At 39.2% G+C, this 24941-nt stretch overlaps 1 protein-coding gene across 4 annotated transcripts in view; it reads left to right on the plus strand.

The window, feature by feature from the left end:
* CACNA2D3 (calcium voltage-gated channel auxiliary subunit alpha2delta 3) overlaps window positions 1–24941 on the plus strand; it is a 1023339-nt gene that overhangs the window by 361214 nt on the left and 637184 nt on the right. For all 4 annotated transcript variants that reach the window (XM_020970614.2, XM_020970616.2, XM_020970615.2 and 1 more), the window contains exon 5: window positions 23572–23734. In XM_020970614.2, coding sequence (XP_020826273.1) covers window positions 23572–23734 — 163 coding nt within the window. The remainder of the gene's footprint in view (window positions 1–23571; window positions 23735–24941) is intronic.

Genomic DNA, 24941 nt, shown 5'->3' on the forward strand with positions numbered 1-24941 from the left:
TTCCTGGAGGGAAAAGAAATGGAAGCAGTGTCAGGTTTTATATTTTGGATCTCAAAGATCACAGTAGATGGCAATTGCAGCCATTAAAATTAAAAGATATTTGCTCCTTGGAAGGAAAGACATGGCAAATCTGGACAGCATACTAAAAAATCAAAGATGTTATCTTACTGACAAAAGTCTGCATAGTCAAAGTTATGATTTTCTAGTAAGTAATATATGACTGTGAGAGTATAAGGAAAGGTGAGCCCTACAGAATCAATACTTTCAAAGAAAACTTTTTTAAAAACAGTTATTTATTTATTTTATTTAAATTTGTGGAATAAAATAAGCATTTCCATAACAGTGTAATAAAAAAGATTGCATGTGAATCTACAAATCCATTATGTACACCATGCTATTCCTTGTAAATATACAATAAAGTTATCATGTAAATGTTTCCCTCCCTGAAGATGCCTACCATTAGACACAAATATGTATATGTGTATGTATATATGTATATATGTATACACACATATATGTAAAATTATTCTAAACCTATTTCTATTTATGTTCTTTCTCTGGATACAGAGAGCACCTTCCTTCCTCTGTCTTCTATAGTTAACTTGGGTATTTCTAATAGCCAGAGAAGATCTTGGGAAAAATCAAAGGAAAAGAAGGGGAGGGCAGAGGATAAGACAGATAGATAGTGTCATGAATGCAATGAGCATGAGCTTGGATGGACTTTGGGAGATAGTGGAAGATAGAAGGGCCTGGTGTGCTACAGTCCGCAGAGTCACAAAAAGTCATACATGACTGAATGAATGAATAGCAGCAACAAAGTCTCTGGGAAAGTCACTTTACTTCCTAGGTCTCTGTTTCCTCATCTGCATAATGAGGGGATTGGACTCAGTTACCTCTGAGGTCCCTTCTAGGGCTATATCTGTGATCTTCTGCTGAGATAGGCCTGAGCTCAGTTCAAGAAAAAATGGCAGTGCTCAGCTTGCCTTTGAGGTAGAACATTGGGAAGCTATACACTAGACCTCGCAGGGGCTGATGTCATATTCTCATTTAGGATGCCATATAATTTGGGACATCTAGCACGGCATATGGCTGCTTTGTGAAGTTGCTAATGCAGGTCTTCTTGTGAGCCTTCAGCTGCCTGGCCAGCTCAAAATTCCTCGCTGACCCACACAATGTTTTTATCCGTCTGGCTGACCTTGACCTCAAATCCTCAGACATTAGCAACCTGCGCATGGCAATGCCCTGACTCTTCCACCAGTTGAGCTCCACTTTAGATTGTTGGCATCTCTTGTGCTAAGATTCCACGCATATTTCTGTGAAGAGTAGAAGCTCTCTGCCTGGGCCCAGTGGGAAACAGGAATATTTTCCTGAGTGGTTATGGAATATAGATGCCTCATAAAGAGAGGATGGTCCCTAGTATGGAATGGAATTAGACACATGGAAACGGGATGAATTGTGTATGGGGATGGTAAACATGGGATGTTTCAATTGTAGATTCTCAAGTTATATTGCAAAAATTTTAGGAGTAGTTAGAAGAGGGGACCAGAAACCATGGGTGAGTCCAAAGCATTAAGCCAGATAAACTAAATCCAGAGGGGGAGAGAATGACAGAACTACTCAAAGGGATTATTGAACCCTCATTGTAATCTGAAAAACCAAGGAGAACAGAAAAGATATTTCAGTACTGGACATGGCTAAAGGGTTTTGAGGGACTTTGGTGATCATATATTTGAAATCCAATTCTTTCATTTTGCAAATGAGGAAAACTGAGGCACAGATTGGTATTGGGGTCATGGGAATAGAGATCTAGAGATAGAAGGAATATCAGAAACCATCTGGTTCAATCCCCTCATTTTCCATAGAGAGGCCCAATGAACTGATGGAGTTTGACTAAGCTCATACAGACAGTAAAAGCAAAAGCTAGTGTTTGAACTCAGGTTCCTTGACTCAATAGCTAATACTTTTTTCATTACAACATATACCAGGTTTCTCAGAGAGGAAAGAAGATGGAGTCGGCAGACTGGGATCCAATGAGTCTAAGTTTGTTTCCCAGGGGAAAAGAAATGGACATATTAAAGTATGGACTTGGGCCATTAGTCTAACCCTCTTTTTTGACAGGTGAGGAAAGTGAAGCTGAGATATAATAACTTGCCTGTGGGTACTTAGCTAGCAAGTGTCTGGGGAGGGTTTTGAACCCAGATCAAATGGGAACTCCAAGTCCAGTGCCTGATGACTATACCATGCTGCCTTCCTATGAGACTTTGTAAAGTGACCAGGTGCTTGTGGCCAAAGGGAATAACAGAAGAACTGAGCTCTTCTGTGGCCTGAGCAAGTCTATGAGCTGCTGGGAACGCTTTGTTCCCTGTGGGTCACACCTCTGACTGTTGGTGTCCAGGGTCACCTAAGGCCCTAACCCAGCCCTATCTATTACAGAAGCATGACAACCATTTTTGAATGAAGGATTTCCATATTAATTCCAGATCCCTTTTAAGCTACTTTAAGGTATGAGGTCTTTGACCTCATACCTTTATCCCCACATTACATCCGTGTTCCAGGATGCTGGCACCGGTGTTAACCATTGCCTAGGGTGGAAATTGTACTTGGCACTGTAGGTGAAAAGGGAACTTCAAAGAAGGACAGAGTTTCCTGGGTTATGTAAAACCTCAGAAGGCCAGAAAGTTTGCCCTCAGGTTTATTCACATCAGTGGATACTCCACATTTTCATGGCTGGGAAGAACATGCATTTTCTGTAAGCTGTCAGCATTCTTGATTTAATCTAGAATGGAAATTCACCAAAGTTTGCCAATAAGTCTGGGTTTGGAAGACCAAAAGAGCAGAGTTACTTTCTTGGGCAAAATTGCAAATAGATTGTAAACTCTCAATTTTATAAAGGAAAAAGAATGGAAGGTTTTTGGTTTTTCCTCTTCCAAAATATCAAAATTACCTTTGCAAATTAAAAACAAATAGCCCTATTTCAGAAAATCTAGCATTTGACAGAATATGTGGAATATGCTTTTGGTTTTCTCTGAGTTATAATCTGAAACTAATAGGTCTGGGAGAGTCCTTTACTCCTGGAGAACTTCAGTGTTAACTTTTCCTTCTGTTCCCTTCTCTTAGTCTAGCTCTGTCATGGTTGTAGAATGGACCACAAGAAAAAGAGACACTTATTCTATGTTGTCTTGTATGTTGATATCAAATCCCCCTTCCATTGGTTGTAGATAGTTTTGTAATCATTGCCAGTTGTCAACTCAATCCTTTAGACTGATCTGTCTGAAAGATTTTTCTTTTGCTGAAGTCATTTAGGATATCTCTAAGATAACTGGACAGAGTTGAGTCTGAATAGTCTGATTGATTTGGACTGAAAGGCTTTTTCAATGTCAGGGCATTTTTTTCTGACATTAATGAAATTGCTTTTCTAATTAGCTTCTGTGTGTTTTTCCTGGGAAAATTTACTAATGATTTTCAAAATAAATTTCACGGCAGGTAATTCACATCTCCCTCAATCAACACTTATTACTCAAGTGAAGAGAAGTAACTCACCAGGGAATTTAAATCCCAAGATTTCTATATATATTTTGTGATACCTAACCCAACTCAAAATCATCTACTCTGTGAAAGGCACCGTGCTAGGTTAAGTTCTTGAAAAGACAAAAAAAAAATTCTTCCTATATGCTATTGAAACCACTATATGAAACCTGAAGAACATTGAGTGAATGTATTGATTCTCCATGTACTCTTTAATATTTTTACCAATGATTTGGATGAAGATACATGTTTAGCTCATTTGCTGAGGCCATAAAACTTTTTAGGATTTCTAACATATGGGATAATAAAGTCAGCATCCAAACTAAACTTGGCAGCCTAGAATGCTGGGATAAATCTAATACGAGAATATCCTATCGGAACAAATGTAAAGTCTTGCACTTGGGCACCAAAAATTCAATGTCACAAGCAGAAGATGGGCTAGATAGCAGATCTTATGAAAAAGACACGAAGAGTTCAGTGGGATGCAAGTTCATAGAAGCATTCATCTCAAGCTTTTAGTAACTTTAGAGACTTTTGAGTCCAATCATCTCATTTTGTAGACAAAAAAGCTAAGGCTCAGAGAGGTTAGATTAGAGAGCTAGAAGCTGAGTAATTCCACACTTACCACTATTCCACTGTCCTTATGACCATCAACATGAACAGTGTTAAATGAAAGCCAAAAATGCTAATTCATCTAGGTCCCAATTAGTAAAAATAGTGAATCCCTTAAAGTGGTTGCATGTATTTTAATTCACACTATTTGAAGTTATAATTATATAAAATATGGTAGGTTCTTGACCAATGGAACCATGCTGTGTGAATTTGAATAATACAACCATTTTGAAGGTATTGATTATTCATACTAATCTAGACTTAGCTGTGTGACCCCAGGCAAATCATTAAACCTCTGATTGCTTCAGTTTCCTCAACTGCAAAATGAAGATAATATTAGCACTTGCCTCCCGGCATTTGTTATGAGAATAAAATTAGATAACAATTTAAAGCACTTTATAAATATCAAAGTGTTATATAATGGTAATAATAATAACAATAACAAACAACAATGACAACAACAACAACAGCAATAATAATTTTGAGAACAGAAGAGATGGTGATGGTCCTTTGGTGGTCAGACACCATTTAGAATACTATATTTAGTTGTGGGCACCTTATTGTAGCAATGACAATGACAAGTTGGAATATTTTCAGAAGGTGACTCGAGATAGTGAGAAGACAAGGCAATAGGTTGTGGAGGGTAAAACAATGAACTTAGAGTCAGAAGCACCTGAGTGGAAGTCCCACTCTAGATATTTACTTGCTTTGTAACTTCGGGCAAGTCAGCCTCTCTGTGTCTCAGTTTCCTCATTTGCAAAATAAAGGGTTTGGACTCAGTGACCTCTAGAGTCCAATCCAACTCTATATCTCTGATCTTGTCAAGTGCTCCTATGATCCTATTCTGTATCAGCATCAGGAGATGTTCACCTGTAAAACATCTTCGAGATTTTGAATGGGTATTGGGTGGATAAGATGTTGGACTTTTTCTGCTTGACCCCAAATAGAAGTAATGAGTGCAACTAACATGACTCCTTCTCCTAATGCATATTTAGGCTTGATGTAAGGAATATAATTTTTAACAAGTCTATCTAGAAGGGGATAGGCTACCTAGGGGAGTTTCTCTGGAGGTCTTTAAGGAGTCTCCGAGTGACCACTTGTCATTGATGTTGTGGGGAGAATTTTTGTTCAAGTGTGGATTCTACCAGATGGCTGCTGGTTTCCCTTCTAGGTTTGAGGTCATATGACCTTATTAACAAGACCATTCAGTATCTCTTAGCTTACCTGATATTAGATGAGGATTAAAGGGGTCTCCCAAAGCAGAAAGGGTACAGACTATATGGACAAGGGGGTAATGTACTTCAATTTTTTCATGAATCTTTTTTTGAGGGTATTGTCCCCTTCAACCCACCCCCATCCCCTACCATGTGAATTATAACCGAAGTCTTTCTGTTTTGTTTTGATTCTAGGCTAAGTTTTTCCATAAATACTTCATAGATAATCCAACCTAGAAGTTGTTTCCCAGGTAAATTTCTCTGGAGATGTTAATAGATCCTGATACAGAATAGGATCGTGGAAGCAATCAACAAGGATCAGAGGTGTAGAACTGGATAGGACCCTAGAGGTCACTGAATCCAATGTCCTGAAAGATGTCCTAATGGCATTCTTTTTAATCTCTCCACCAAACACATGGGCCTCCCTTTGGTTATCTTTCATTTTCTGTGCATGATTTGCCTGTCTATTTTTTTTCATTCCTTAATATCTTTAACGTGTGCAAATGAATGTATATATGTGTATATATAAACGTGTATATGGGCAGCTAGGTGGTTCAGTGGACAGAGTGCTTGGCCTGGAGTCAGGAAGAACTGAGTTCAAATCTGGCCTTGGACAGTTACTAGCTGTGTTACCCTGGGCAAGTCACTTAATCCCATTTGCCTCAGTTTCTTCATCTGTAAAATGAGCTGCAGAAAGAAATGGCAAACCACTTTAGGATCTTTGCTAAGAATATCCTAAATGGATCACAAAGAGTTGGACATGACTGAAAAATTAAAAATAACAGCAACAAAATTTGTGTATTTATTTTGTCTGGATCTATGACTTCCTTGGGGTAGAGAAAACCTGGTAAAGAATAATCCTTTACCCATCTATATCTTCAATTATTCTTCAACTTAGACTCCCTGTACAGTTACATGGAATGCTAAGGGGGGCAAAGTGACCTGCTTAGAGTCACCTAATTAGTAGGTATTAGAACCTCAATTTCAACTCTTTCTTCAATCAATCCAACAATCAAGCAGCATTCATTTAGCACTTACTTTGCATCACATGCTGTTCTAAGCCCTGGGGGAAAGAAAGAAGGGCAAGAAGGAAAACGAAAAATCTCTGTCCTCAAGGAGGTTACAGTCCAATTGGGACACAATGTATAAATATTCACTAAGAAACATTGTCTTTCATAAGCAAACACACACATATTTATATGAATGTGTGTTAGAGTGTGTTTATATATTTCAACCATTTGGAAAACCTACACTCTTAAATGGTAGAGAAAATGGGCATGAGAGTAAAATTAGCTCTCTTTTTCATTAAAAGACCTACTATCCCATCATTAAACTAATTCACTTTCTAAGATGCTACAAACACTCCACATAGCAGTCCACGAGAAGATACTTAAATGCTCTGTATTCCAATAAGGTAACTCTTGGCCCTCATTCAATACACTTTTAGTCACTGTTGTACCCAAATGACATGCTCTTCAGAGTCAGTTTTATCTGAGGCAATCCAATTACAAGGATCTACTGGAAAAACAATGTCATATACATATATATATATTTTTCTCATGACATTGTTAAGAATATGTTTTCATCAAGTGTCTCTTCCATCTGGGCTTTACGTTGCCCCTATTCAATCTTTAGTTGTTGAAATATCTCAAACAAAAGATTATTTTCTCTTCTTAATCAATTATTTTAGTAGCAAATTATAGTAGCTACAAATTGTGATCACATATCTTTTGGGGCATAACAATTGCAATTCCTTTGTTAGTTAATTGTACTCACCCATACAAGGTAAAAACAGGGAGACATATGTTCGCATAAAGTTAATTATTCTCTAATGAGACTTCAAATGTTCCTATTCATATTATATCAAGTGATGGAAAATTACAAAGCTTCATTGGTGAAATAACAGCACAGTAAAAAAAAAGTCATCATATCATCTACATCTAAAAACAAAATGGATAAAAAATATTTATTGATTTGTGATTTAGGGAGAGACAGATCACCTATTATGTGTTTATCAACCAATAAACTGGGAACTTCCTACCAGCGAAATCATAGGTCCCAGCTAACATGACTCCTTCTCCTAATACAGATCATCAACTGTTCAGCAACTTGAGTTTTCAATATTGTTTGGGGTCGAGAGGTTAAGTGACTTGCCCAGGGTCACACAGCCACCATATGTTAATATGAATAAATATATCTTTAACGCCAGGGAAAAGAAAACCTTCAAAAGTTGTAGGTATTGATTCAGTGGCAAGCAAAAGAGGCCACTTTCTCAAGAAAGCACTGAGAGATGAATAAAGCTATTGTACAATGCTAAAAGGTATTGTAAAAAAAATGATGTTCTAACACTATTCAACACATCTGCTTTGAATGAAACAATAATTCAAATATGAAAGGAGATACAAGACTGAGAATGAAATAAAAATCTAATATTTCTGTATCTTAATATCCCATTATCAGAATATCAAATATAAAAATAAACAGTATAGTAATAATAGACCGAAGTAGCTGTTTTAGGGTGACATAATTAAGCATCTAGAGATAACAAAATAGAAAAAGTAGGGGATATACATGTATCCAAATGCATATGACCTTTTTACAAAATTTGATCATCAATTTGGACAACTGATTTCTAGTTGTATTGAGGACAATGGATGACTACATTACAAAAGGTGTAGTAATGCAGAAACATCAAACTCAGGGGAGCCAAAGTCCTGAACCAGATTCAAATGTAATTGGGAAATGTTTAACAAAATCAATAAAAATACAATAAAATAGAGATAATGTGAATTTGTGGTTTTCTAAGTCAATGTGTGGCATCTAGAGAGTTGTTTCTATTTGAGTTTGACACCATTGCTGTGGTGAATGGCCCTGGAGCCAGGAAAACTGGATTTCAATTCCTGCCTCTGACATGTACTGGCTGTGTAACCATGGGCCAATCACTCAACCTCTCTGTGGTCTCCATCACTGTCTTAGACAAGACTTTGCAGAGAAGATGTTGGCTGCATCAGTAGAGGTCTAGTCCTTCACTTTCTCTACTTTATGTTAATTACATATACTAAGTAACCCAATGAAACTTTTTGCCAAACTTTTCCTCATAATTAGGGCAGAATCTCCTTTTTTTTGTGCGATTTTCAGTGTCTTCCTCTATAAAAAGAAGGTTTAGGGCATTAGGCTATGCCAACTCTGGGGTCCTTTTCACCTCTAAGTCTATGATCCCAAGTGTGATGCTGGGCAGGTCCCTTAATCTCTCTGGATTCTAATTCCTTCATCTGAGGAATGAGAGGTTTGGACTAGGCACCCTCTGAGGGGTTTTCCAGCTCTAAATCTGTATTTGTCTGGCCCGGTCATTGTGTTTGCCCTTCCTATAAGCCCCTCAGAAGCAGAGTCTACCTTGTTAATTGTTCCTCCAACACAGTGGAGAATTGATGTTGAATTGAAAGGTATTTAGGGACCAGTGTTCTCATAAACGTTTATAACTGTATCTCTGAAGGAAAAAATGCATGACATGCATTAAAGCTTAATGTGCATTATGAATGTTTTCTCCATCATTTTCCTAAGGCTAGGCAGTCAATAAGATGCTATATCAAGCCCTGACTTGTAGCATCTTCCAGATTTTGTAGTGTAAGTGGTCACACTGAGCGTAAGCAGTAGGGAGCCACAGCTGGCTCCAGGGCACCCCTAAGGCCAAGCCATTCCAAGTGCCTGAGGTGGAGTTCAGGGACTGAACAGTGACAATGGCAAGCAGTTTCATTTTGCATGGGCTGGAAAATGTAAGCTTTTTGAGGGCAGAGATTGTTTGGCTTTTTGTCTTGTGTTCCCAATCCCTGCCTGATACACAGGCAGTCCTTCACAAATCCACATCAGATGAAATTGTCTCAGAGTACAATGCATAAAAGAAAGGATCTGTCTTGTAGCTAGAAAATAGAACGGAGCTAGCTTTGAATTCTAATCTAAGGAGTTCGCATTTTTGAGAAATAAATGCTGGATAGCTCCTGAGGCTTTTGGAGAAGAGAATGATGGGGTCAGTTGCATAAGAGAAGTGAGAGGGCCACTCTGAAGGGATAATGGAGTATGAGAAGGAGAGAAATATAAAATGAGGGTGAGAAGGTAGGCTTTGGGCAGATGGGGAAGACTTTCAATGACAAAGTGATTGATCTTTTATTTTAGAGAACAGATAAAACCAATGAATTTTATTGGATAAATGAATGACATGGTCAGAGCTATGATTCAGGAAAATTCCTTGGGCAGTTGTGTGAAGGATGTCTTGGTATGTAGAGAGACATGAGGCAGATATGCCAGTTAGGAGGCTATTGTAATAATCCAGGTGATAGCTGATAAATACTTGAACTAGAGTGGTGGCTGGATAGAGAAAAGGGACAGGAAGAAGGCATACTGTGGAAATCAGAAAGGCAAGATTTTGACAGCTGATATGGGGAGAGAGAGAGTGAGGAGTTCAGGTTGGCATTGCAACCTAGAAGATTTGAAGAATGGTTGTACCCACAACTGAAATAGGGAAATTTTGAAAAAGGGTCACTGTTGGTTAAAGATTATGAGTTTTGTTTGGACATGTTGCTTTTTAGGTACAGATGGGATACTCGGTTTAAATGTCCAATAGGCTCATGGTGATACTGGCCTGAAATGCAAAAGAGAAACTGAGATTGAACATACAGATCTGGGATTCATTTGTATAGAGATAGTAATAAAACCTTTGGGAATTTATGATATTGCCAAGTAGAGAGAGAAGAGAAGTTTCAGGTAATCAGGGCTTGAACTAGAATAACTAGAATATTACTCAAAGGAGTGGAGGAATTTGAAAGCAATTGTGAGAGATTTTGGAGAAAGAATAAGGAAAAATTGGCAACTGACTCAGGGTGAAGGTAATTTTTTTAGAAGTAGAAGATTTTTGGGAAAAGTCAAAGAGGACACTGAAGTTTTGAAATTGATTAAATGGGAGGGTGGTGGCATCAGCTGCCATTTCTCATCTATGGCATAGCCATTTTGTTTGACTCTCCTCCACTCCAAAGTATGTACTACAAATGGTGCCATCCCTGATGCAGCCTGGAATGGTGGAGAGAATGCTACAACTGAGGGGAGCTGGATTTGAATCCCTACTCTGCCACTACTTTGTGACCCTGGGCACTCAGACCCTCAAGAAAGTCTATAAGGCTACAAGTCATAGAGCAGCTGGGATCTGTATTGGCAGAGGCCTGTGAGATCACAGCTCCTTAAGGCTGTGATAGTGATGGTGACAATGACTCCATTTTCCTTGGTGGGAATGAACACCTCTCACTTTTCTGATCTGTGGATGCATAGCAAGGATAAGTGTGCAGCATTGGCATTCTTAGCTCAGCCGTTGATGTAGTTCTTCTTTTCTGAGATGTCTTGGGCCCTGTGGCACTTACAATGGTGCTCCAAGGGCAGTTTTCTTTCCGATATCCTGGAACAGAATCTAAGGCCTGCAGAACTTTCTTTCCTTTGTTCTTTTGGCCCAATAGAAATGTAGTTGTATTTTTAATATGTTCCACCAATGCCTTTTGGGAATTCTTTGAACCCTCAAGACAGATGGATATCTTCTGTGCTAAGCGTGGCCATCCTTGGTCAGCCCAGCATCTAGTACTCCCTAAGGGCCTGTGGAGGCAGGGATGGAAGGGTTTTGTAGTGACCTGCTCTCCGGCTTTGGGGGATGAGAGCCAAGACCTCATTATGGTGGCTGGCTTCCAAAGAATGACTTAACTTGCTCTCCTGACCACCTTATCCTTTTTCACCCTTGAAATTGGAGCCATCAAATTTTTTTCTTTCTATTGGGCATCTGGAACCTTCTCCAAAGTATCTAGGTGAGTGCTAACAGAGACTCATTTTACTACAACTCAGATGACTAAGAGGGAACTCTGTATTGCTAGGGGAAAGAATAACTTTGAATTCCATTTGCCAAGATCTAATGAATTGAATAAATTTGAATTAATGTATAATTCCCTATACAAAGGGAAAAGGTGCTTGGTTGGGTTATGCAATCTTCATGTTCAGATATATGGATGTAGGCTTGCTTCCTCTCCATATCCACGACAATCGACTTTTATTTATTTCCCCTTTATATTTTCCTCAGTTTATTCGTTATAGTATTCTCTGCAAGGCCCTTAGGCCATCCTCACACTTATTTCTTCTTGATTCATTTCTTTTAATTGAATTTGATAAGTGCTGATTGTTATAGTCACTGTATTGGGTGAGGGGGATTCAAAACCCTACCCAACCACCCCTACCTTCAAGGAACTACATTCTTAGGATGCACTTTGAAGTCCTTACACTTTAGGGATTAGTTTTGTTCCCCTTGCCCCAAAGGACCAAACTGTAGGGAGTGGGTAGAAACTGTAAAGAGACAATTTCTGGTTTGATCCACAGAGATGATGCCTAACACTTAGAGATCAGCATCCTGACCACTTGTCTGGGTGTCCACGTTAGGGATTAAGTGCCCATTGAGGGTCCTTTCAATTTCCAGATTCTGTGATTCTACAGTCTATCTAGTCACAAGTTGGCAATCTTTGCTTGCAGGCCTCCCATGAGGGGTGCCTCCTTGCTGTTCCACCCTTCTCCCCCATCTCCTTGCTCCTGGGACAACTCCTTTTCCTTTTGAGCAGCTCTCATTGTAGAGGATTTAGGCTTTTTTCTAAGCCCAAATTTGTGTCTTTTCAATTCTCCCCCCTCTTGCCCCACTCTTCTTTTTTCCAGGCTATGCACCCTGACTTCCTGCAGCAACTTTCACTCAATTTATGCTCCTGTGGTCTAACTTAACTGATAATTCTCAGAGTCTTAATTTTAAAGCCAACGCTTGGGAAGAGTCTTTGTCAGTGCCAAGAGCTTTGGTGACAAGTTACTGTTCAAAACTTCTTGATAAATTACATTTCCTGCCTTGTAACTCCATAATCACTTCAATGATAATTACTGTATAATTGCCAAGGAAAGGTCATAAATCAATCTAATGTATCAGAGCTGTAAATTACCCAGTATTATGGCTTCGAAAATACAGTGGCGTGCCCTGCTTGCCTCCCTTCTTTTAGTCTCTAATGAAAAGGTGGCCCATTTCCTTGCCAAGGCCAACTTTTCTATGTGCTCCCTTGATAGCTTGCCCCTCCTATATCCTCCAGTAAATTGATGCCTTGATTAGCCCCTCTTACACTTCAGTCTTGATTTTTTTCCCTATCCACCATCTCCTTCCCTGTTTCCTACAAACTTAAGTCTGCCCATTCTCTTAAAAAAAATCACTGGACCCTACATCCCCTCAAGCTTTCATCCTGTATCTCTTCTAAATTTCACAGATATGTTTATAGAAATGATCTCTAGATTCATTCTTCATTATTCTCACTCCTTTTAAAATATGATTTATTTGACATTTTGTTTTTATATCATTTCATTTTAAATGTCTTCTTTATCCACCTACACAGCAAGTTATACTTTTTAAAATAAAGAATAATAAAACAAAGTATTTTTTTTTTTGGCCAAAACCAACCAACATCTTAACGAACTCACTCACTTTTTTTTTTTTGGCTAGGCAATGGGGTTAAGTGACTTGCCCAAGGTCACACAGCTAGTACGTGTCAAGTGTCTGAGATCAAATTTGAACTTGGGTCCTTCTGACTCCACGGTCAGTGCTCTATCAACTGTGCCACCTAGTTGCCCCCTCACTCACTTTTTACCCTCCTGTAATCTGACTTCTGATATCATTACTGGAGTCAAATTGCTAGCTCCATTTATACCATTAAGCCCTTAATTGAAAAATCCAATAGCTTTTTTCTCATTTGTTCCTCATTTACCTTGACTTTTCTACAGCATTTAACAATATTGACTATCCTCTCTTTCTGGATCCTGTTGCCTTTGGGGGATTTTGGTGACACTGCTCTTCCTTTGTTCTACTACCTGTAGAGTCCCTCAGTTTCCTTTCCTTGGTCATCACTTGTATCCTGTACTCTGTGTACTATCCTGAGCTCTTTTCTACCTCTCTACTATCCCTTTATCTCATCAGTTCCCATGGGTTCGAATATCATCTCTATGCAGATGATACCAAATTATATAATCCAGTTCTAACAATTTCCTGAGCTTCATTCCTACATCCCTAACTGCCCATAGAAAATAATAAAGGCATCTCAAAGTCAATATGTCCAAAATTATACCCATTTTCTCTTTCTACCAAGTCAATTTCAATGCCAAACTCCTCCATTTCTGTGAAGGACTCCACTATTGTCCCAGTTACCCAGGGTTGACCTCAGTATCATTCCTCATTCATACATGTCATGCATCCTTCCTCATATCTATCCAATTTCCAAGTTTTGTCTATTTTACTTCTGCAACATCTCTTGATCCATCCTTTTCTTGTTTCTAATATGGCCATCACCCTAATTCACGTATTTATCCTTTTTTACCTGGAGTATTGCTATGACTTCCTACTTGACATTCTTGCCTCCAGTTTCATTTCTCTCCAATCCAACCTCCAAAGGGATATTCCTAAAACACTGGTCTGCTAATGCTGCTTCCCTGATGGTCCCCCCTCCATCTGCCAGCAACCCCCCAAAAACCTCACCTACTTTTTATTACTTTGTAAATATTTAATTTGGTAATTAGTACGTATTTCCCCCCAATATGATGTACTTTCTGTGTATTTTATTTTCTATATGTCTATGTGTCTTTTCCATTTCCTTGAGGGTATGAGCTGTTTGCTTTATATCCAGTCCTAACAGAGTGCCTGAGCAACAGTGTGTGTGTGTGTGTGTATGTGTGTGTATGTGTGTGTGTGTGTATGCGCGCACACGCACATGCGTATGTGAGAGAGGGAGAGAGAGAGCTACTTGCTGATAGAATATTCCCAAAGTTGTTATTGTGTTTTTGTCATAGGTGATCACCTAAATAGAAGTCTGATGGATAGATTCTAGGGTTAATGTGAAAATCACCTCCCACTTAGGTGCCTCTCACTTGTGCTTTCCTCACATCATACACCTTTCTATGTTTATTCAACAATTTTGAGGTTCTAAACTCAGAGAAAGCTCTCAATCAATTATAATAATTTTATTCTTATCTAGAGGGAAGGTTGGTATGGGAATTAAGATTTAGCATGATTTCAGAAATAATTTATCAGAAGAAAAAATGTACATTTGTCTTTTTTTCAGGTTTGTAGAAAATAGTCACTTAAAACAGCACTTATCAATGTTTGTTATTTAAAGTAAACTATGTCATTCAAAATAAATATTTGAACAGTGTGAAAACTCTGAGACGTTCACATATATATCTGTATAGTAGTTTTGCACTGTACGGAGGGGAACAGAGTGATCCAGGCTCATGATTTCATTAGTGTAGAGCACTCCCAGCAAGGAAGCTCCTTGTCTAGGCTAAGAGCCTTACAGAGTTGCCATAGGACACTGAAAGATTAAATGACTTGCCCAGGATCACACAACTGATATGTGTCAGAAGTAGGTCAGTGTTCTTGAATTTGAAGACCTCTCTATCTATGCTGCTTCTTTGCATTAAAATGTATAAAATGTAAATAATAAATTAAAGATATATTTAACATGTAGAAACACTTAATACTAATAGAAATATAACATTTATTTGATGAATATCTATTTTAAACTACAGGGTCAATCATAGGGTAAACTAGGGTGCTCCTAGTAGCATCACCATTTGGTGCTTGAATAAGAATGTAAGCTTATTGAAGGCAGGGATTGTTTCATTCTTTGAACCTGGATCCCCAGGACCTAGTACACTGCTTGGCATATAATAGTACATGCTTAATAAGCACTCACCGATTGTCTGCTTCAATAGGCTTTGCAGTTACACCCATAATTACAGCAGAGCAGAGGCTCCCCCTGTGACCAAACGCTCTTTCTTTACTCAGACTTCCTCCAGATTCATGTAGACAGCCAAGACATTTGGACTACTCAGTCCCACCAGGATTGGTGGGAAGTCCTTTGGAAGTAAGCAATTCTTTTGAAGTATATTAGGCCACCACTGGCCCATTGTGCAGAGGAGAGACACAGCTAGTTATGGGGTCATCAAAGGTCAATGGCCTCTATTGGGAAGGTCAAATTGAGATTATTTTCTTGGGCTACTTGGTGGTCAGAGGATCCATACTGTCTGCTAATGGGAATTGATCTCTTTACCCCCGTGTTATCTCAAATGAGGTTCTGGGTCCTGTGCTGGATTTACTCTATTTTCTCTTTACTGTTTTTATTCTTAATTTCTCTCATGCTTTCCCATCTAACATTTCTTGAAGCCATTGAAGTTCCTGGAGCAAAATCACAGACATGGGTTTGGGGATTGTCCCAAAGGATGAAGGGCTACTTCCTCTCTAACATTGCTAACATGGTTTCACTTGGGACATTCCAGGAGGCAGTTGGGTAGCTTAGCAAGCGCACTGAAGAAAAAGGTTTTGCTCTCATTTTTTCTTTTCCTTTTTCAGATGAAAGATAAAAAAAAATATAAGTTTAAAAATAACAAGCTAACATCTACTATACACTCCTCTCATATTCACTTGTGTATAGGAAAACACCTCTTTCTTTGCCTTTGCAGAAGCAAGAGTTCACAAGGCTGGATCATTACATTTTAAGTCTGGTTTTTTCAGTGTGTTGATTAGTTTAGCTGATATTTTCCCCTTTTATCTTTTTTTTTTTTTATAGTGGATGGTTCTCTGGAAAGAGGCAGAGGGATAAAGGGTGAAATACATGTGTTATAAGGACAAATGATACCAATACAAATCTACTATTAAAATTTTTGTTTGACATCAGAAGTCCTGCCCCCAGTATTATTAGCCCTCTTTTTTCAAATATAAATTTATTTATTTTTAGCTTTCAATATTTACTTCCACAAGATTTTGAGTTCCAAATTGTCACCCCATCTCACCCCTTCCCCCACCCCAAGATGGCATGCATTCTGACTATCCCTTCCCCTAGTCTGTCCTCTCTTCTATCTTTCCCCCTTCTCTTATCCCCTTCCTGTAGGGCAGGATAGACTTCTGTACCCCATTTCCTGTATTTCTTATTTCCCAGTAGCATGTGAAAACATTTTTTTAAATGTATGTTTTTAAAACTTCAGGTTTCAAATTTTCTCCCTTCCTCCCTCCCCACCTGCCCTCATTGAAAAGATTATTAGCTCTCTTAAGGGGTGATTCTCAATTTAGAATGTTAAGCAGGAAAAGAAAGACAGTGAGTTCCTTCCTGACAAGAAAAAATTAAGAAGTTCATTGGCTCCCTATTGCCTCTGGGATAAAGTAGAGATTTGTACTCAGAATTTAAAATCCTTCATATTTTGGGTACCCCTTAGCTCTTCAGACATATTTGATATTAACTCACTGCCCCTGTCCAGTCTACATTCTGACCAAATTGGCCTCCATGCTTCTCCCTAAAGTGAGCATTTACTCTTCTGTGTCCCTGCCTTTTTACAGACCCCTCAAATGCCTAGAATGTACCCCCTCATCTCCACTGCTCAGAATGTTTGGCTTCATTCATGGCTTATCCTGCTTGTCATTTCCTTTCTTGATCTCCTTAGTTGACATTGCTCTCTCCCTCCTCAAATTTCATTTCATTCATTCATTTTGGTTGAATGATGAGATTGGAAGAAGACGGTTTAGAAGAGAATCAGAGGCACCTAGTGTACATGGCTTTTCCAAGGAGTTTAGGCATGCTAGTTGGAAGGATATACATAGTTGTTAGTGGGGATGTTAGGATCAAAGTGAGGACTTTTTAAGGATACAGAAGACAAAGATGTGTTTGTAGGCAATCAGTAAATAGGGAAAGATTGAAGATGAAAGAGAGTGAAAATTATGTAGGAGAAAATCTGCTGGAAAACATGAGAGGGGGTGGGACCAAGGGTAACTTCACTGGCAAATAGAAGAGCTGCCTCTTAATATGAAATAGGGTTTAAGGAAGGCAAAGATGCCTCAGTGATGTGAAATGAGGAACATATGAGAAGGTGTTGCTTTTGGTGAATGGCCTCATTCTTTTTTGTTGATGTGATGTTTCAAACATTCAAGAGGCATAATTTCTGGTTAATCGTTTTATTAATAATGCTAGCATTTTATTAGTAAAAGAGGTCAATGGCACAAAGACTGTCATGGTGGTGGGCTCACAACTTATATGCCATAGGAAAAGTAGGTGTTGTAAGGATGGCAATCAATTCTAATTAGTTAACAATTAATTAAAAAATGAATATTACAATGAGATGTAGGCTTATTCTAATGAGGGTCTTAGGGGTATATGACTTGGACCATCCAAGTCTTAGTCAAAAAGACTTATCAATTTCATATCACCTGTCCAACAAAAAGAGAGAACCCTATATTTTCCTAGACTTATCTGAGTTATACAATGAGAAATAATCCACCCATTCAGCTATTTTTTTTGGACTAGACAATGGGGTTAAGTGACTTGCCAAGGGTCACACAGCTAATGAGTGCTATGTGTCTAAGGCCAGATTTGAACTCAGGTACTCCTAAATGCAAAGCTGGTACTCTATCCACTGTGCCATCTGGCTGCCTCTCATTCACCTAAATTTAGAATTTCTTTACCACCTTTGATTAGCTCTTAGTCTGGGTAAGTGTTTGCCCAGGATTTTTCATACTGGTTGAATTCTGGAAAAGGAGGTAGAAAAGAAGAAACAACTTGGTCCTAATTCACTAATTAATTATGATATGTGAAAGAAATGATAATTTCTCTCATTGAGGCATGAGGGGAAGTGTTCATGCGAAAGGTCAGAATGAGACCTTTGATATTAACTCACTGCACCCAGAATGAGGGTGCTATGGGGCACTTGAGCAGATATAAGAATATTTGTGAAGGCCTCTGTGGGGAGTGTGATAGTGACCTGATCAGAGAGGCATAAAAGGATTGCCTTTGGTGAAGGCCTAGTTGAAGCTGTGTATCATACAATTGTAATGGACCCAGTCAGCATAGTTTGGTGATTTACTCCAACTGTGTTCAATTGAATTTGAATAGGAGCAAAGGTGTTGGCTGGTGGGAGGGAGCCAAGGTTGAGGTTTGGCAAGGCATGACCGGTAATAGAACAAGGTTCAAAGGGATTCACATATAGGATTGAAGTGATTCACCAAAGAGTTAAGACAGGGAAAAGATGAGAGTATAGCCAATGCCATGGGATGGCCTGGGAAAGAATAAATGCTCATTGATTTATTGGTTGATGGAGAAATACAAGCTATGAGCCTGGGTATTGACAGACATTATGGGGAGATGACATGGGAGAATGGAAACGCTTTGTCATTTTGACTTTGCCACCAACTCTAATGTGACTTTGAGTAGTCCCTGAACTTACTTGGGGCCCTGATTCCTCACCACCAAAATGAAAGGATTGAATGGTCTTTTTAGCAATTAATGTCCTACAGTTCTGAGTGATCCAGGCAACAAATGCCATAGGAGCACAGAGAAGAGAGGAGCTAGGGCTGCAGTGATCAGGCAAAACTTGGTGCAGGAAATGGGGCAGCAGCTGGACTGGGAAGGATTGTAGTCTTGTGATTGCCAAAGTGGATTGAGTTGGAACCTTCCTGGAAGGGGAAGGGGAACTTCCATGGAATTTAAGAGAAGCTGCAAAGATAAAAATTTATAAGGTATATTCACGGGAAATGAGTAGTCTTCTGTGGCAGGAGCAGAGATTTAATGTTGGGCAATAGCGAGAAATGAGCTTGTAAAGGTAGCTTATGTCAGGATGTCAATGGCCTTGAATGCTAGCCAAATGGAGTTTGTACTTCTTATAGACCATGGGAATCACTGAAGATTTTAAAGCAAGTGAGCAACAGGGCAAAAACAGTTTTAGAAAGATGAATTAGTGTCTCAAGAGAAATGGATGGTGGGACTCTTGGTTAGAAGGGATCTTCAACTGCAGGAGTTTCTAACCATAGAAAGACGTGGTGATTGTTTTTACTGGCTCCCATTTGTGATCCTTCTTCACTGAGTATTGGTATATGAATCAAGAATCAAGTTGAGTTAGAACTGTAACCATGCATGGCCTTCTCCCTAGAATGATGAGACCTTAGGATCTACCTCAGTGGATGGGACTCTAAAAGCTTCCCCAAAGCTTACTTGCCCATCCAAATGCTTCTCCACCATAGACAACTCAATATCACTCATTCCAATGAGTGGCACCTTAGAAATACTGGAAGAATGAAACCAAATGGAATTGTCTAATGGTCTGACCAACCTCATTGCTGAGAGAAAATGATAACACTGTTGTGCAGCTCACAAAATTCCTCTTCTCTTAATTGCTAAACTAGCATGATGTCATGTGTCAGATCTATAAAGGCAGAATGGCCTGTAGCTATCCACTGGGGGATGAAAAAGGAAGTATATTGATCATGGGGAACAGATACATTTTCCTTTGGGAAATCAGCCACCTCTGGTTTCTTCCTGACTTCATTCACATTCTGAGCTTTGTGGATAATTTAATTACTTGGGAGATCAAAGGACCCACAAGAGATCTCAACACACAAAAAAAGAGCTTAGGGAAAAGGGGAAAAAGGAAATTATCACATCATTCTGTTGAAAACTGGCATGCAATTCATTTTTCAATAAATTAAATTTCTAGTTATAGGGAACAATAGGCTGGAAGGCTTTGGACCTCGTAGCATTGTTAACTTTCTGGGAAGTGCTTTGGTCCTGGGAAGATTAAGATGTCATTTAACATAATACATAACATGCATCATCTTCTTGATTTTCTGTGTGCTAGGAAACCTTCTAAGGGAGGGGAACCTGAGGAGGCTCTCAGATACTTCGCCCATGTGATCATGCATGCTGTTGGATAGCTGAAGGCTATCTAAGGCTGTCCATGCCTACATGCAGGCTTGGCCTGTAGTCTCAGTGCCTTTTGTGTAAAGTGCTGTGATAAAGCTTTACTCACATTTTATGTAGTTACATATCTGTGTATATTAATGTTTTCTTTTTTCCTGTGCATATTTTTGTTTTAATAGAAGTTCTTTCATCTCTTTATTTGCCTGGAGGTGATAATCACCAAGATGGGGGGAAAAAAAACAAACAACAGAGAAGCTTTCTTGCTTCATAGAGTCCAGCTAAGCACAGTTTCTCCTGGGTGGTATGCATTTCAGGGAAGCAGCATGGTGGAATAGAAAGAACATGGATCTAGGGACTTAAAACCTGCTTTAAATCCCTGATCTACTATGTATTACCTGTGTGACCTGGGACATGCCATTTGACTTCTCTTGGTCTCCATTATGAGTCTTTAAAATGAGGGAGAGTGGATTAGATCTGAGGTGCCAAACTCCCAGTCTGCCTGAATGGGACCAGAATAAGATTTAAGTGTGATCAGGGAATATTTGACAAAATAAATTAAAATATAATAAATCATAGATAACATTAATTTGTGATTTTCTAAGTCAATATGCTTCCTGTAGATTTCCATTCCTAACTGAGTTTGACATTACTAGATTAGATGATGGTTAAGATTCCTTCCAGATCTCCATCAGGGATCCTATGTCAAGGTGTGTGGCTGATCCCACATTCCAGCTTCCCATCAGATGCTGGATAGCTCCCTACCTTGTTTTTTTTTCCCTCTACCCCCCCCTTACCCCACTCCCCGCCTCCACCAAACAAATAGTACCTTAAGAAGTATTAGAGGGGCAGCTAGGTGGCACAGAGGATAGAGCACTGGCCCTGAAGTCAGGAGGACCTGAGTTCACATCTGGCTTCAGACCAAATACTTGACACTTATTATCTGTGTGACCCTGGCCAAGTCACTTAACCCCAATTACCTAAAAAAAAAGCATTAGAAAAGCCTGCAGCAAGTCGATGATGCTGAAAGGGGCTAATAGAGTGTACATGGGGTCACAACGGACCAGCATCATGGTCTTGAAAGTTCGCCTACAGTGGGCTCTAGTGATTAACAGAGAGGAAGCTTAGGTGGAATCTTCTTTGACTCTGAGATGGGTCCTCTGATTCTGAGTCGTTTTCTGCTTCTATCTTTGTTTCCAGTGAAAGTTGTTTGCTATCCAAAATGAAACAAAATAAAACACATATACAACATTATTTTTGAAGTACTAACAACCTCCCATTTTTTAACAGAGTGCCAGCCCGAACTTAATTTATTAATTTGTCAAACTTTAGCCTCTAGTAATTACATTCTCCTGTTCTCTATTGATTCAGTTTCTTCAATGGGATCGGTCTGGAAAGCTAGGCTGGAGTGACCTTGTGAAGTATCTTAAATGTCAAAGAGAAAAATTTGCACTTTATCCCAGAGGTGATAAGGAACCAGTGGAGGGTCTTGTGCAGGGGGACTTGGTTGACTCTGTGCTCTAGGAAAATCAATTTGGCAGCTATTTGGAAGATGAATTAGAGGGAGATCATAAGATCAGAGAATCATAGATTCAGAGGTGGAAGGGTCCTTGGAGACTGAATCCAAATCCTTTATCTTAAATAAAGGGAAACTGAGGCATAGGGAGGTAAGGAGACCCTGGTTACACAGCTAGTAAGAATCTCAGTTTGAATCCAAGTGTCCAGTGCCCTATACACTAAGGCACATGATTAAGGTAGGGCTACCACTTAAGAGACTAATGCAATGGTCCAAACAAGAGAAGCAAAAGGCTTTCACTAGCATGGTGGTAATTTGACTATTAAAAAGTTGGATAAATATATAAAGATGTAGAGAATTAGAATCCACAGAGCTTGGCAGTGATTCATTATGGAGGTGGGGACTGAATGAAGAGTTGTGGATGTATCCTAGGTTGTAAATATTTATAACTGATAGAATGGCAGTGATTTTTTTTAGTTAATTGGGGTTAAGTGCTTGCCTAGGGTCATACAACTAGCAAGTGTCAAGTGTTTGGTCTGAGGCTGGATTTGAACTCAGGTCCTCCTGACTTCAGGGCCAGTGCTCTATCCACTGTGCCACCTAGCTGCCCCTCTGAATGGCAGTGATTTTGAAAGAAAAATGGAAAGTTAAGAAGAGACATAAAATTTCTGGAGAAAATAATAACTTCTGTGTTGGAAATATTGAATTTGAGATAGCTGTGTGATAATCTGCTAGAGGTTTGGAGGTGCAGTTAGAGGTGTGGGCTTTGAGATATGAAAGATGAGATATGCAGATTTTGAAGTCATCTCAGTGGAGATGGCAGAAGTTTGCTTGGGAGACAGTGAGATCTCTGAGAAGTCAAGTCAAAGAAGAGGAGAGGCCCCAGGCCTGAGCTGTGAGGTACAGCCACATAAAGGCATCTGAATATGGATAGATAAGAATGATCCTACAGAGAAGCCAAAGAACAAGAAATTGGACAGGTCAAAAGAAGATCAGTATAAAGCAATGGCACAAAACTCCAGAGGGCAGAGGCTGTTCAACAGTGCAGAGAGGTCAAGAACAGTGAGCATTGAGAAGAAGTCACTTAACAGTATCGGAATTGCTAACGGCTTTGGAAAAAGCAATTACAGTCAGGTGGCAAGAGACAGAAGCCAAACTGCAAAGGGCTAATACTGAGGCATTATGCTAGAAGATCCTTTATCACATTATAAAGTGGACTGGCTTTTCTAAACACTGATACACATAGATAGATAGATAGATAGATAGATAGATAGATAGATAGATAGATGATGTAGATCTATCTAACCTATCTATCTACCTAATCTTATCTATCTATCTACCTAATCTTATCTATCTATCTATCTATCTATCTATCTATCTATCTATCTATCTATCTATCTATCTATCTATCTATCTGTCTATCTAGCTGCCCATCTATATTTAGGACTGTTTTCCAACCATGCTGTTGTTCAGTAATTTCTTGGCAAAGATACTGGAGTAGTTTGCCATTTCCTTCTCCAGCTCATTTTATGGATGAGGAAACTAAGGTAAACAGTGACTTGCCCAGGTCACACAGCTAAGAAATGTCTGAGGCCAGTTTTGTACTCAGAGAGAGAGTCAGGGTTAACTTCATATAACTTATAAGGGATAACTTTTTCAGGCAATTCTTTGAGCCAAAGTTGCAGAGAAGGTCTTGATCTGTACTTACAGATTCCCCTTAATAGGAATTCCTTAAATCAATGAAATCACAGGCTTTAATCCTCTGCAGTTGGGTAGCCTCATTTTGTATCTTTCAATTGAAAGAGATTTTTTTTTTCTTTTAGACGGACCCACATGTGGATGATAATGAATGGAAAATTGCCAAAAAGCTCATTGGATACCCAGGTCAGATATGAACACATTGTAACAAGTCACTTCATTTGATTTCCTCTTTCAGTATGAATATTTCAATGCAGTCCTGATTAATGAACAAGATGAGGAAGGAAAATATTTGGAGCTGGGGAAGGAGTTCATCTTGGTTCCAAATGACCATTTTAACAACTTGCCTGTCAACATTAGTCTGAGTGATGTTCAAGTTCCAACCAACATGTACAACAAGGGTAAGTCTGGCGTGCAACCATTTGATATTTGGGCTCGGGAACTCGAGCTGGGAGGAATCAGGTCACCTATGCCTGAGACCAGGAGAGGACTGTGTTGACAAATTAGGTGGAGATCCAGGCAAGATCTGTGGACAGACCTAAAGTAACTGCTTTTCTTCCTGCTAAGGATCTCTCCACTGTTTCTGTGCCTTTTAAAACTGTATTTGATTCTATCCACCCATCCATCCATCTATCTATTTATCCCTTCGTCTATCTATCTATCTATCTATCTATCTATCTATCTATCTGTCTATTTTTAAATGAAATGTCTTGAAGGGAGTGTTGCATAGCACATATGTTGTTGGACAGATATGGGATTAGAAATCTAATGTGTGTTAGCTGTGTGACATCTCTGAGCCTCCTTGGGCAACTCTCATCAACATATCTCTTAAGATTAAACATTGTGACACACATATGAAATCCCAGTGGCTTGATTTATTGTCCTAAATGTCCAGAAAAACGGAAATGTGACATTCCCAGGCCTCTCTCTCCTTTACATGTCTAGCACACAACAGTGTGGAGCAGAGTGGTGGAAGGCCATGTGATATAGAAAAGGAAGGAATTGCTTCTCATTCTGCCCTTGTATCATCAGGTCTATCACTCAAAATACATTTATTAAATCCCTACTATGTGCCAGAGCTGTGCTTGGTGCTAGGGATACAATTAAAAAGAATAAGATAGTTACTACTCTCAAAGACTTCATTTAGATCATGAGCTCCTTGAGAGCAGGGACCATCTTTTGTCTCTTTTGTAACCCTAGTGCTTAGCAAAATGCCTGGCACATAGTAGGCATTTAATGACTATTGACTATGCCAATTGACTTTTGAATTGGGACAGAACAACTGCATATATAAACATGTACAGAATGATATGAGGTAATTGAATCCAAGATTGTTGGGGAGAGAGAGTGCTAGAACTGAATCTTGAAGAGAAATAGGGATTCTCTGAGACAGAAATGAGTAGTGAGTACAGCCCTTCCATGGGGAATAGCTGGTGCAAATGTGCTTGGACATGGGAAAAGGAGGTGCAGGAATATAAAGAAGGGCCATTGAGGTGTATTCCAAATGTGGAAGGGAGAGTGATGCCCACTGAGGCTGGAAAGCTAGATTGGGACCAGGCTGAGAAGGGCTTTAAAAGTAAAACAGAGAAGCTTGTATTTTACTCTGGA

This window comes from Phascolarctos cinereus, unplaced genomic scaffold, assembly GCF_003287225.1.
Source record: "Phascolarctos cinereus isolate Bilbo 61053 unplaced genomic scaffold, phaCin_HiC Scaffold_4;HRSCAF=312, whole genome shotgun sequence".
Taxonomy (NCBI): domain Eukaryota; kingdom Metazoa; phylum Chordata; class Mammalia; order Diprotodontia; family Phascolarctidae; genus Phascolarctos; species Phascolarctos cinereus.